Source organism: Periplaneta americana, chromosome 5 (assembly GCF_040183065.1).
Source record: "Periplaneta americana isolate PAMFEO1 chromosome 5, P.americana_PAMFEO1_priV1, whole genome shotgun sequence".
NCBI classification, from domain to species: Eukaryota; Metazoa; Arthropoda; class Insecta; order Blattodea; family Blattidae; genus Periplaneta; species Periplaneta americana.
In genome coordinates this window covers 83,236,378-83,251,815 of record NC_091121.1, presented here as the reverse complement: position 1 = coordinate 83,251,815, position 15,438 = coordinate 83,236,378, and the positions used below count along the sequence as shown (strand labels likewise).

The following is a 15,438-nucleotide window of genomic DNA, read 5'->3' as shown; positions in this document are numbered from 1 at the left end:
CGATTGCAAAACAAATATCAGGTATCAATTTGTAATATACAAAAACATTAACAACACACATACGTAACACTTCTATAACACAAATATGCAGCTTTCCGTACCATACATCATAAATTAATACACAATAGTCACACAAACACAATCAAACCATAATTACGACATTGCGACGACATCAAGCATCACATAACTGACTCACATACATAACAAATCAAGCATCCGTTACAACACATACACTTCAACATAGTAACCACACTTTTAAAAGTTACAAATTTGGCTCCAAGAAGAATAAATAGGACACTGTTACTAATTACTATTCTTCTACAATTTCTTAAATACATCTGTAATAAATCTGTGAAATTCCGATATGAATAATATTCACGTTTTTTATATTGTTATCGTTCTTTAGCGATTTAAATAATATTCAAGTTATCATTTATATTCTGTTTTCCTTCATTAGCATTATAAAACAATATTCAAGTTATTTATATTGTTATTGTTCTTTCGCAATGTATTAATTAAACAAACCGATATTTATCATTTATATTCTGTTATCGTTCTTTAGTGAGACTGTATAAATAATATTCAAGTTATTTATATTGTAATCGTTCTTTAGCGATATAAATAACATAAATTTAATATTAGGTTTGGAAAAATCCAGTTGCATAATACTGGTATTAGTTTTTCTTTTTGTATTATTACATACAATTGAACCACAATAAAATGAAAAGGAGTAACGAGGAATTGAACCTGAGACGTTGACATCTAAATTCCGACGTTCGTCCGCTGAGCTACGAGAGCAAAAGTGTGGAAACATTTTTGGAAAAATTGGCCCAATCACAATCTAAGATCTTCTGATGATTCGTAGAAGCTAGTCCAGGATGCGGGGGGCAAAGGCTAATTGAGATTTCCCGGTCTCTGACCGGGTCAAACATCCTGATAGAATTAATATTTAACCCTTGCCGTGACTTTCGGTGAAGTCCGGAGGGCCCAATTAGTCAAATCCACTCTCCTCATCTCCACGCTTGGGCCCCTTGGAATTTAATAAAATGCGAAAGAGATTGTGGTGTGTGGAAAGCAACGGGATGTTACCGCATTTAGGCCTATCCTTCCTAAGAAAACTGCAAACATGAACAAAGGAAGCTTTAATAGAAGAAGAAGGATCTTCTGCTGACCTCTGGAAAAAGAACTAAGGAAGAGACTAGTGAAGTGCTTTGTGTGGAGTGTGGCATTGTATGGGGAAGGAACATGGACATTACGACGAAATGAAGAGAAACGAATTGAAGCATTTGAAATGTGGATGTGGAGAAGAACGGTGCGTGTAAAGTGGACAGGCAGAATAAGAAATAAAATTGTGTTTGAAAAAGTGAGTGAAGAAAAAATGATGCTTAAACTGATTAGAAAGAGAAAAAGGAATTGGTTGGGTCTCTGGTTGAAAAGAATAATGGACGACATTAGGATATGTGGATCATATGCGGAGACTAAGAGGAAGGCAGAAAATAGGAAAGATTGGAGATTGCTGGGTTTGCAGTTAAAGACCTGCCAATGGACAGAACATTTATGTGTGTATGTTCAGAATGCCTGGAATATCGTGTCTAAGAACAGTCGCTATATGCAAAGACTAGTCAATTCCATGCCCACTCGACTGCAAGATGATCGAGATAAGAGGAAGATAGACTAAATATTGAATTGTGGCTTTTTGTGTTGTTTTTTGAACGCTTAATTGTTTGAATATTTTAAGGCCGACGCCAGTAAATTTGTTATGTTTATGCCACGAAAGATATTTTATTGAGAATAAAATCTTTTTTCTTTCCATTTGCAGCCACAATATCATAATGATAATGATAAAGTCATGGCATAATATATTAATGAACCTGATGTTAATTACTAAAATAATCATAAAAGAAAAAGGAGCCATTATGTCTAGTTTGTCTCTCTCAAAAACAGAACAAAAAAGGACATAAAAAGCACGAGGTTGTAGTCGAACGCAGGACCTCATGAATAAGACGCCTGAATGCTTCCATTATGCTATCGAATAACACACAGTATACTTCAATTATAACTGTAGATATCAGGCAACGTGGTCCAACAACATGTAACATCGCCTGTCTCCGAATTGTAGCGAAGATACCCGAAGGGAACTTTGATACAGGAGAGCGGCCACTTTTTCTTTTGACAGCTGTACATTAAAAACAAAGGACACAGTATTTCATCATATTTTGTCATTGTAGTTCAGCAGTTCTGTGAATAGTGAAATTGGCATAGAACTTCTTAAAATGGTTCAGTTCCAGCCCATAATCCGGATATATGTAGAAAGAATATTCTCTTTAATAAGAGCCAGTGGACAAAGGGTAGAATCATATATCAATTGACTCCATTAGGAATGTCATATTCATTGCACTATAACTTTTAAAATAATATCAACTGTAATGATTTTCATAAATATCGTCAAAATAATGGGAATTTGGATAAAATGATAGGCAAGTCAGAAAAATACGTTATGGATTCAGTATTGATTTCCTTTTTCTACCACAACAGAGTTATGATATAATATAGAAAATTTTAACTATTAAAATATATATCGTCGTTGTTCCTGCAATAACTCCTATGTGACATATTTATCGATTTTCAGATTTTTGCTCTTTTAAATAACTTAAATAGTGATAGAGTAAATAATAAAATCTCCTATATGTAATTATATACTTCTTTCTTTCGAAAATGTAAGAATTCACAATCTCCTATTTACCACTGCCATAGAATGAATAAATGTGTTTTTTCTTCCTACTGAAAAATTGTATATTTTGCATATAGGAGTTATTGCAGGAACAACGACGATTGTACAAAGCTGTACATAAGAAAATTAACATTTTTTATACCATGTGGTACAATTTTTTTTTTTTAATTCTTAGTGTCCTAATTTGTCTTATTATTTAGCTTGAGATATGTTCGGTCTCAGAAATTTCATCTGGTAACTAACTCAACACTTGGCAAAGCATATGCTTACTGCCATATTATGTCATGTCGCTGCTTCCTGTTACACATAAAATGTGACTTTTTCCCCATTTGTACCTCCAATAAAGACGTAGTCACTTAAAAAAAGTCAAGGTAGACTTCACAGTGCAATTGTGAAATGTTACAGTATGGCAGGTGGTTGGAACACAATAGCAACACCAGGACGTACTCAAGGACAGAAGTTGAATATCAGAACCTCTCCAAACAGGACATCTCCTGGTAGGACATCTCCAGCCAGACCATCTCCAATCCCACAATCACCGCAGACCCCAGCACCTGAAGAACATGATGGCCCACCATTCAGGGTAGGTACAACTACCAGTTATGATACTAGTGCTATCTTTCTAGACTTTGTGTTTAATGAAGGCCTGGTTATTTCCGTAGAAACTTTTTTCTTTTTACAAAACATATTGGACCGACAAGTCAATACAAACAAATAAATAATACAAAGAGCCTTCATTTGGCTGTCTATATATTATGAATTATTCAATAAGTGAATAGCATGTAAATAGTATGGCTACAAGTACTTTCACCTTATGCGTCATCATCAGGTAGCATAAGAAATTAATATGCATGAACATAAAAATAAAAAGTGCACCAAATAGTCGTCGTCAAAGTATCGTAAAAACATATTATTAGACAAGTTGAAAGAGCATAAATAAATTGAATTATTAAAATGTGTACAAGAATGATGAAACATATAAAATTGTAAACTTGAAACGTGATATATCAAGTGAGAATTAATTAAGAATACTAAACTATTAAACATTAGAATATGAGTCACTGCTCATGTGAAATATAATGAATGTACATCACTTAGTACCAATAAAATTATGTAGTAGCATCATGTCATTGTTATGCACATGGCATTAATTGCTGTAGAATAGATATGCTTTTTGCTGAAGGCTTAATAACAAGTAATTGCTACTAATCAATTGCCGAGAGCAGTAAGGTACTTATGTCACACTCTTAACCCTTGTACCATGTCAAGGAATTGTTTTCGTAATTAATTGGAGCATAGGCGGCGTTATGAGGGGGCATGGGAGGGCACTGCCTTCCCCCCCCCCCCAAACTTGGCCGAACATTTTTTTTTCTATTAACGGTAGACAATATTAAATTCAAAAGATTTTTCTTGTTTGTGTTTATGATTAAGTTTCTGTGCTTAAATTGACGAATTACTGTCTTCAGACCATGTGTCTGGACTATATTTATTTTAAATTTCTGAATGTATAAATTTCTGTACCTCATCTTAGGAATGGAAGTACTATAATGTTTTTTTTTTTTTTTGTAACACCTGTACTGATGTATTAGAACTCTGCAGATGTTCAAGCAACCACTTGAAGAAATATGAATAACATACTGCACAACAATGCAGAAAAAAGAAAAGCGATCCCAGTTAAACTTACAGACGAGATTAAATAAAATAATTAGAATTCACATGTCATATGACATCTTGCTCTTTTAAATAAACAGATAAAGTAAATGTAAAATTGGTCCACCGCTGTGGAGTAATGGTTAGCACGTCTGGCCATGAAACGAGTGGTTTCGACAAGTTAATTGGTTGGGGTTTTTCCTCAACCAATTGAAGCAGAATTGCTGGGTAATTTTCGATGTTGGACCTCGGACTCATTTCACCATCATTAATTCACATATCATCATCCATACAATAGCCCAGGTTAAGTTCACAGTGTGGTGTGCTATACTTGTACAAGAGCACAGCCATTCGGCTACCCAATCATTCACAGAGTAGGAGTGATAAGCACAATAAGCCTCAGGCTGCAGTGCAAGCCTTCGGGTCCCTCTTTCTTACAAGAGGGGGGAAAAAAAAAAGTAAAATTGTCTGTATATTTTGTTACAATTTTGCTTTAATTTACAGTACCTTTATTAAATGATCATATTCTGATATACTGTACCAAGGTCAAGGGGGGAGAAGATAAATGATGTACCCCATAATCTCGTTATATTGGGATTCCATGGTTTTGCTTTGCCCTCTCCCCCAAGGAAACGGTTTTCTCTCTCTGCCTATGAATAGGAGAGTCATTACATGAAGTATTATAAATTTGATTTTGAAACATTTATATGCCGTAGCAACAATTTTAATTAGCTCAATAGTTTTAAGTTCGGAAAATAACTATTACTTTCAACTTCCTGATAATTTATATTGCTCTTCGGTAGTTTATATTTAGTTTATATTTAAATATAATACCAGAATTTATAAAACATTGGCCAGACCTATACTCTGTTTTGGTAGTGAAGCTTGGACGATTCGTAATATTGATTCACAAAGATTAACGGCGGCAGAAATGAGATTTATGTGTCATACAGCGGGATACACGAGAATGGATCACATTAAAAATTTTGACATTATGAAAGAACTGCAAATTGAACCGATTATGGAATACCTACAGAAATACAGACAAAACTGGAGATCACATGTCATCTGAATGCCTCGTTCTAGAATTCCATGCCAAATTTTAAATTACCATTCTGTGGGCAAGAGATCCTTGGGCAGACCGTTCAAATGTTGGCAAGAGACCGTAACGGGTCACTAGGCCCAATACATGCAAGGATGATGATGATGATCAATATTTTTCAGTGATTCGCTTCTTTCCTTAATCCGTCACCAGTTGCTATATGAGCAATTTGCTAAGTATCAAATTCAAATGACAATCACACCAGAATGGAAGGAGTTGCAAGTTTGTCCCTCTCTTAGACATTCTGGCATTCATATTAAAAAAGGCAGAAAAGGCAACATAAAACTGTGACGTTTCAATCACAAAGGTATAATTCATACAGATTTACTTTTAATATGTTGTTGTTGTTTTCTAAGGCCAGGCGTTTGACAATAAAGTCATTTGACCTCTTGCACTCCAATATTTTTCAAAGATATTATCATGACCAGCCACTGAAGCACAGATTTTGAGGTGTTCCGAATCCATTTCTTGGTTTGAGTTGCACAATGGGCAGTTAGGGGACTGATATATTCCAATTCTATGCAGGTGTTTGGCCAAACAATCATGGCCTGTACTTTTAATATTGTGTACATTGTATGAAGACTTGTGAAAAATAAGTTGCATAAAACATTTCATTCTCTTTAAATTTTGGAAGATGTTTTGTTCATAACTAACAACACTTATTTCAGTTGGTAAATTCAATTCATAAGTTCCCATTACCACAATCATCCATGGATGTTAAAGTTTCATGTAACCCTCACCATTAATTATGAAGTGAAGGAGTCGTCGTGGTTTATCAAAGGGAAGAGATATACGTAGATTTTCAATTACCATAAATAATCTGAAAACACACATGTCTCAGATTGGATCTATATCTTTAAATTTACTTTCACCTTTACCTTCATATAGGTCTACACCTCTTTCTTTACCTTTACCTTGACCTGCATGTTTATCATTTCCTAGACCTTCAGCTATATGTTTATCTCCACCTTCGCCTTCACTTATACCTTTATCTTCACCTCAGCTTGACCTACACCTTCATATTCATCTTTATCGGTCACTCACACATTTATCTTTATCTTCACCTTCTTCAATGAAAAGCAGAGATAAAAATAAAGATAGATCTAACCTTCAAAATATGACATGTGTTTGATTTGTTTGATAAAGTTGTAGCACAGTCTACTATATACATTCGCGAAGCTTGAGGTGATTTTTTGCAAATCTCGTGATAAAGCGCTCCAAGCGGTTTGCAACTAGAAACAATAGACTGTCCACTGTCGACTTTGGACTGTGTCGTATTTTCATCGAGTGCTAGCTCGTTGCGTATTTCACATTGATGCTTGTGAAATGTTCGTTATTGGTTGTAATGAAAATGTTAATAGCTAAAATACAATAATTGGAATAATTATATTTTACTAGAGACGTAGAAAAATTAAGTTTGTTTTAATGAAATTTATTGATCACGTTCTATTTTCAATTCTGGTGGGATTATTATTGCTTAGGCCTACTTTTTTTTTTCAAAGGATGTTTTTAATTATAGCTGTTAATTTTGTTGTTAATTTTATTTGTTACTTTACTAGAGACGTAGAAAAAGTCTGTTACAATAGAATTTATTGATCACGTTTTATTTCCAATTCTGGTGTGATTATTATTGCTTAACCTCATCCCACTTTGTTAACTACATAAGCCTACACTACAAGTACCGGTACACGTAATTTACTCCATTAATTCATATTTCCATTATTATTGTTGTAAAGGGAAATGCAAATTAATATTTGTTGGTTTCATAGTTAATTATCACTATAATCTTGAATGAGTGAAGCGATTATAGTAAATTTCAGTTCGTTTTGCACAAACAAAAATAATATTAACCTATTTCTTGCAGGTATCTTCGAGTTTATGGTGGAATTTAATATACTTCATTAAAATAATAAATTAACTTTATGCATTTAATATTTCAATAATGGAAGGAAGGTGTTAATATTTCCAAAAGAACACAACGAAAGTGTAACATACTTTGTCGTCTACTAGGAGAGAGATCTGCGATGATGAGGCGATAGTAGTGATCCTAGTGGTGGGCAACTACCCATGTTTGCATTTTTACTACATATTGAGCTTCGCGACTGTATATAGTAGACTGTGGTTGTAGCTTCTTTGTGGTTGAAGGGGGGGGGGGACAATTTACTTACAAATAGCTTTTAAGGAACCTGGAGGTTCATTGCCACCCTCACATAAGCCCAAGCCCGCCATCGGTCCCTATCTTGAGCAAGATCAATCCAGTCTCTACTATCATATCCCACCTCCCTCAAATTCATTTTTATATTATCCTCCCATCTACGTCTCGACCTCCCCAAAGGTCTTTTTCCCTCCAACCTCCCAACTAACACACTATATGCATTTCTGGATTCGCCCATATGTTATACATGCCCTGCCCATTTCAAACATCTAGATTTAATATTCCTAATTATGTCATGTGAAGAATACAATGTGTGTAGTTCTACATTGTGTAACTCTCCATTCTCCTGTAACTTCATCCCTCTTAGCCCCAAATATTTATTACTTCACAAAATGTGCAGCAAAGATGGTGATGTCAGTTTCATTTTTTATCAAACAAATAATACCTCGTTTTGTTTTTCGTGCTGAGAATCATTTGTTTCAAGAGATTTCTTGGAAATACTTATCTATATTGACATTAGATGTAAATGTTTCTTTTTCATATGTCTTTTTGTTGTATAATGTTGTCTATAAAGTAAATGGTCCATTCCCTTCAGACTGAATAAATTTAGTTTTTCCCATGTCATGAAACCATATCTCAGTAAATGGCTTACTTCAGACACTTCTTTGACCTTGGAGGGTTTGTATAAAGTGCAGCTTCGATTAATGCCTTGTAGATATCGTATTAAATTTTTTATGCCACAAATGTTTCTAAAATTAATATTTTATCTTATGGAAATAACAAAAAAATCTTCACAAATGTGTCGCTTGAGTAACCATTTATTATTTGCACATTAATTTTTTTAATATTGTATAAACCAACACACTATTTCAATAATGGTTTTTAACGTGTAACTTTTTTCTATGTATATAATAGATCATTGTGAATAGTATTAAATAAAATTGTGCTGTCTTTTGCTTTCTGTACAAAAAGTGCGCATATAATGTTTGGACAATAATTTATTTCTTTGTCAGTATTTTAATACATCAAAAATTACTTTAATGCTATTTAAACATAATGCACATACTATATGAAAAGATATGGTAATGAAAGAAAGAACAATGGTAACTTGCTATGAGGAAGTGGCTTTCTTTGGACTACTTCATTAGTCTAACTAGCTCTGTGTGTAAAGAACAACATTTTGGTGGTTGAATGCAGTGCTTTGCTTCTGGAGAAAAAGGTGGTGGAACTCTGTGTAGAATATATTATAATAAACTGGAAGATGATTACTATCCAGTGCACGGGAATTTTGTCGTTTTAGCCTCCTTTTTGCCCAACTTTATGACTTTCAAGGCCTAAGCGGATTTCAAAGAAAAATTAATTATTAACACATTTCTCGGTTTCTTGATGAAAAATACAAGAAAAAGGTCCCGAAATGCTGTTCTGGCATGTTCTGCCAAAAAAAAAAGAGCACTGGTTGGATGTATCTTTTTCGTTCTTAGACAGGGATCATGGAAGGTAGATCCAACCATCAAAACAAAACAAATGTAAATAATTATTCTATTTCTCCACCATTTCTTTCTTTACTCATCTTGTATCTTCTAGTCATTTTCCTCTTCTTTACATTCTCCATCTTTTCATTTTCCTTCCTCCATCCAGTTTCTAACCTCGATTCGAATTCACAACTGAAAATGATTGAACGAAAATCACATTTGAATGATTTTAAAGACAGGTGATCAGAATATATTAGGAGAAATCTCCTTTAAAACATTCATTCTGGAATTGAGGAAAAATTAGGCAAAATTTTGTGACATGCTATTGTAACGCAAATTAGATATATTTCATACATATGTTTTTGATATTCTGAGTACACATTAGAAGTGCTAGGACGTGTGAAATCCGGTTTGTTTCTCATGGGTGAGTTTGGCAGTTACTGGTGTATCTTGCAGGTGTATGATGAGGAAGTTCCTCCTCCTAAACGCTACTTTTGTCCAGTGTGTAACATGGCTTTTGCTCAAGTTGACCTTCTTGAGTACCATGTCGAAACATGTCTGGAATGACACTGACATAAGAAGGTATAGTCCCCACGTGTCTGTATGTGTGTGTTTAGTCTTTTTAATCAAAGATCATTGTATAGATTCGGTGAAAATTTTCCTGACCTCTTAATAACAAAGTCTAACACATTTATCTAGAAAACCTAATAGCTTGGACAATATTGCATGTCTGTGTATAATCATTGTGTAGTGCAATGACATACGACATTCAAGATTTTAGAAACGCCTTCTTAGAAAGAAAGAATGATTTTCTCGCAGATATTATGTTTCATTTATTCTTCTCAGACTGAAACTCTTAAGAAAAGAAAAAAAGCGAAAAGCCTCAACTGGTATCTATGGGTCAATATAGACCCATATGGATACCGTTAACGTACATTTAAAAAGCAGTACCAGTTGAGGCTTAAAGATCTGTACACACGTAGTGAACAAATTATGAATAAATAACGAAGCAAACTTTCGCTGTTCAGAGCATTGTACAAATCACCAGCAAATGGTCAGGGAACATTCGTGTTTGCTGATTATCCACAATAATGGCAGATGAAGATATAATTATAGCAAGTTTAGCAGTTGTTATTATATACAGTCTAACAAAAAGAAACTTGAAAAATAAAAGATAATGATGGTAAATGCCACTATATTAAAGTCACAGTTGGTGTAAAGGCCTTGATCTACTTAATGATTTACATCAAATTGAATCAGGACAGTTTCAGAACTTCTGTCAAGTTTCAGCAACAGACTTCGAAGTGTTACTATGCAAAATAGAGCCAAAAATTTGTAAGAAAGACACAGACTAGCGAGACCCTATATCTATTCTTGAAAGACTAGCACCAACACTTCGAAATCTGGCAACACGTTTGATGTATTTATTCGAAGTGTCGAAACAGTTGAATTGCAGGATTGTTTCAGAAATTTCCTGGTCCCTATGTAATTCAGTAAGGTTAATGACAATTTCTTCTGTCACTCTAGTTATACTTACATACTTACTCCACAGCGGTTACGTTCCTTGAAGGAACAAAGCCTGCCTAGCAATAGAAGCCCATTCTCTTCTGTCCTGAGTTCTTCTCCTCCATGCCCTTATATCCATCTCCTTTATATCTTCTTCTACGCCTTCAATCCATTTCTTCCTAGGTCTCCCAACACATCTTCTACCATCCGGCTTCCCTCTATAAACCTTTTTCAGTAAGGATCCCTCTTCACTTCTTTCAACATGGCCAGCCCATCTCAACCTTGCGCTTCTAATTACTCCCATTATATGTGGTTCACCATATATCTCGTAAAGTTCCTGATTAGTTCTAATTTTCCATTCTCCATTCTCCATTTTGGGCCCATAGATTCTTCTCAGAATTTTCCTTTCCCATACTACAATTTTCCTTTCCTCATTTATTAGTAAAGACTAGGTTTCGGAGGTGTATGTAACCACCGACCTGATTATTGTTCTATATATTTTCTTTCTCCCATTTCTTGAGAGATCCCTAGATCGTAACAAAGGAAGTAAGGCCCAATAGCATCTGTTTTCCCGCCTGTAATCTTTAACCTCTGTCAATACCATATTATTATCAGTTATCACACTCCCGAGATATTTAAAGCTCTGTACTCTTTCAAAATTGTTCCTTCCAATTGTTATGTTATTACAGTGTATCCATCTACCTTCCTGTCTTGTAGCAATCATATATTTAGGTTTATTAGTGTTCACTCTCAAACCCATTTTAATACTTTCTTGTTCTAGTTGGGTAAAGCTCGTCTGTAATTCTTGCACAGATCTACTAATCAGTACAACATCATCAGCATATGCCAAAATTTGAACCATTCCGTTATATATCATGCTCCCAGGATTGATGTCAATTTTTTTAATTACTCTTTCCAGCACAATATTAAATAATGTTGTGGAAAGCGCATCGCCTTGTCTCACACCAAGTTTGATATCAAACTCATCAGCAATTTCTCCTTGAATCATCACTTTTCCTTTATTATTTGTTAAAGTCATTTGGATTAACCTAATCAGCTTCCTAAGTATATAAAATTGCACAAGTGTTTCTATAAGAGCCTTTCTATTAATACTATCATATGCCTATTTAAAGTCGATAAAGAGTAAATGAAGGTCCACATTAAATTGTTAACATTTTTCCAGAATGGTTCTAATTATAAATATCTGATTGCTGGTAGATTTACCTTTCCTAAAACCACCTTGATATTCACCAACCAGATTTTCCGCAATCTTAGATATTTCATTCGCAATTAACTTGGACATAATTTTATATGCAACGTTTAGCAGAGCTATTCCCCTATAATTCTCGCAGAGAGTTTTATCTCCTTTCTTGTGTACTGGCAGAAGTCACTCTAGTTATAACATTCTAGTACTAGTTGGTGAAATTATAGTAATTGCTACTCTCTGTTGCTATAACGAACTACGAATAAGTGACATGTTCCATCCACAGTAAATGCAAACTTCCTTTGATGTACCGATAAGTGACAGACCACTACCAAAGGCAAACTAAACGATCGGTTTGTCTTTGCTGTGCTGTCTAGATAAGGCAAACTAAACGATCGGTTTGTCTTTGCTGTGCTGTCTAGATGTTCTGAATTAAGTCAGCAAATGCATTCGTTCATTGTTTGTTCACTACGTGCGTACACATCTTAATATGCCTCTTATGTAGGAAGCAGACAAATCCTTCAATATTGGCCCAATTGTAGTTCATTTAATTATCTGACAATTCCTTACTTAAGAAACCCAGACTACTGCTTCGTTAAACAAATTGTACATGGTGATGTTTTCTCCGAGTGTTTTGGTTACCCTGCCATTCTTATTCCATTATGTTGTAAGCCTACAGGAAGTCACTGTTGTTGGGAGATGAATCAGACCTGAAGTTAGGGTTGCCAATTTTTTTTAAGAAAATGCAGGAGATTAATGAATCAACAAAATTTCACATTATTCAGTTCAGTTACTAAAAAAACAACTTTATTCTACACTTCTGCAGCTAGGCTTAAATTAAGAGTATTTTGAGAAGATTTATCTCGCATAATAGTTGAAGTAGACTGCAGTTTTCAGCTCTGATTTGATTAAATATGTCGTGCTCCTGTTTCGAACATCTGTCCAATTATGAGATGAAACGCCCTCTTTGTATGAGCATTAACATGGTTTGATTTTAGGCGGGTGAGCACTAAAACCCATTTCTGGCAAGCATTACTTTCTACAAAGACTGCACATTTTAATGCCTTTCTTGGACAACAAAATTCATCATATAATCAATCATCATTCATGGTAAAATTAAATGTTTAGAATAAAAATGTTTACATTAGATTTCATTTTTTTCATTTCATTTATTATATTCCGTAGATCTTACATTAGCAATGAAGCTTTAAAATGTTGAACAAATCACAATTTCACAAGATTACAATTACAAGTTTTACAAATTTTTACAGTATTTTACAATTTTTACAATTTTACATTTTTGCAATTTTCTACAATTTTTTTTTACAATTTTCTACTATTTTTTTTACAATTTTCTACAATTTTTACAATATTTTGTCAAGATATAGTGAGATGAGGTGAAGCTCGAAGATTCGCTAAAAGATTACCTGGCATTTGCTTTATGGTTGGGGAAAACCTCGGAAAAAACTCAACCAAGTAATCAGATCAAAGGGGGTGAAATGAAGTGAGGCCAAGGACTTGCATAGACCATCCGGCATCAGTCCCACGGCTGGGAAAAACTTCGGAAGAAACAAATCAATGAGATCAAATGGAGGATCCAACCCAAGCCCGAGCGCAGCTCCAGATCAGCAGGCCAAGCTACATCGATGGCTATACTATACAAAAATAAGAGAGAAAAATGCTCGAAGAGAAGAATAATATGGGAGCCAGGAGACTGCTAAAAATTAGGGGTAAATACGAAAGATTACGGGAAATAAGGGAGGGTTGGCAACCCTACTTGAAGTATTCACAGAACAGCTGCAATTTCCAGACTGTATTTTATAGATCTTCTCATGTGTAGTAGATACGTGAAAGATATTTTAGTTCGTGAAAAGCTCTCAGAATAAAACTTATGCTTCTTGTTGAAGGTTTATTTTCAGTCGTTGACTTTACTATTTTATATAATGTTACTAGGTGTTAACCTTTACATAATAAATTATATGATGTATGAACGTTTTCGTTGAGTCTGTCAACATCATCAGATACAAACTATCATTTTACAATATCAATGTTCTCAGTATTATCTACACAATCTACACATACAATACATATTTATTATCATATGGGGATGAAATCTAATTAAAATTATATGAATTAGCTTTCTAATGTTCCATTGTGGATACGCTTCTTGGCTGATATCATAGTCTCCCAAGCATGGAGCATGAATATAATTTCTATTTTACAGGTTCACTAATTTCTATAATACAGTTATGTTTATGTGTTACAATATGTTATGAATATGAGAAGAATAGCATAATGTCGTAATTGTTAGCTTAGGCCAAGAAGTAAGTCATTCCTGCTGAATGTTATTTCACTGAAGATAGTTAGACCTAGTCTCTGATATTTTCCTACCACGTGATTGTGAAACATGTGCAATATGTAAATAGCTAACCTTTGCTCCTGCTTCTGTTGTTTCAATAGCAACTAAACCTCGCTGTTCAGTTTAATGCTTTGCTTTTCCAACTTTTTCGCATGCTTTTGCTTAATTGTTTTTTAATTTGACTTTGTTCTCGGTAAAATTCGATACTGCACGATCTACCTAGCTACAGTAATATTACATTATTCTGTGTAACTTTATGAAATAAGTTATTCATTTATCATTTCTTGTTTAAATTAGTATTAGTGGAATCCAATTGTAATTAAACATAAAAGGTAAAAATCTACAACTTTTTAACGTATTGTTGAGGTGTTTTAAATAGTTTTATAATGTGTTAACACTGTCTTCGTACAGTTAGTGACGGATTTAGCACCCAAAAATCTGAAATATACTTTTATTCTTCTATTAAAAGTATAACATTTGCTTGAAGTGAGTGAATAGTCAAATGAATTCTTACACATTATTATTATTATTATTATTATTATTATTATTATTATTATTATTATTATTATTATTATTATTATTATTATTATTACTACGGTGATATCATAACTACCACCATCATCATACCCTTGTATAATACAGAATACATAGTTGAAGTAGCAAGACTACTTTAAGTTTAAGCGAGACCCACCCAAAATAGTCTTCCTGGAACCAGTGCTGTATTTTGTGTAAATACAGTATTATGAAATCTTTAAGCAAAATCGGAAAAGTTACAACTCTAAAATGCATATATCGCTAACTAATTTGAGAAAATGTTCTTACATTATGTGGCAATCTTCTGATCTTTTAGTTGGCTCATATCACAGATTACCGCATGCAAAGCATGCAAGATTTAGTAACATTAACTTCTTCCATCAGGGATTATAATTGGTTTATTCTACTTTACATGGATATAAATAATATTGCAATAGAAACTCCTCTCTGTTTTATGTGAATGGAAATATATGAGAAAGGCGAATGGCCTGAAGATTTTGCGGAGACAGTGTTGCTTCCAATACCAAAGAAAAATAATGCCAAGAAATGTAACGAGTTCAGGGCTATCAGCCTGGTATCACACTCGGCGAAGATTCTCCTGCAAGTATTGAATTGACATTTATATTCTAAGATGGAATGACAGTTGGAAAAAGAGCTGTTTGGTTTTAGGAAGGGAAAAGGTACGAGAGAGGCAATTGGACTGCAACAAACAATCGACAAAAGTT

The 15,438-nt window shown here is 34.0% G+C and overlaps 1 protein-coding gene across 2 annotated transcripts in view; it reads left to right on the top strand.

Moving 5' to 3' along the window:
• Positions 1–15,438, top strand: part of LOC138699927 (optineurin-like) — a 35,373-nt gene that overhangs the window by 18,128 nt on the left and 1,807 nt on the right. The window contains exons 12-13 of one of the 2 annotated variants that reach the window (XM_069826126.1): positions 3,137–3,314; positions 9,567–9,692. In XM_069826126.1, coding sequence (XP_069682227.1) covers positions 3,137–3,314; positions 9,567–9,677 — 289 coding nt within the window. In that variant the 3' untranslated portion in view covers positions 9,678–9,692. The remainder of the gene's footprint in view (positions 1–3,136; positions 3,315–9,566; positions 9,693–15,438) is intronic. The other variant, XM_069826127.1, reaches the window with a different exon arrangement.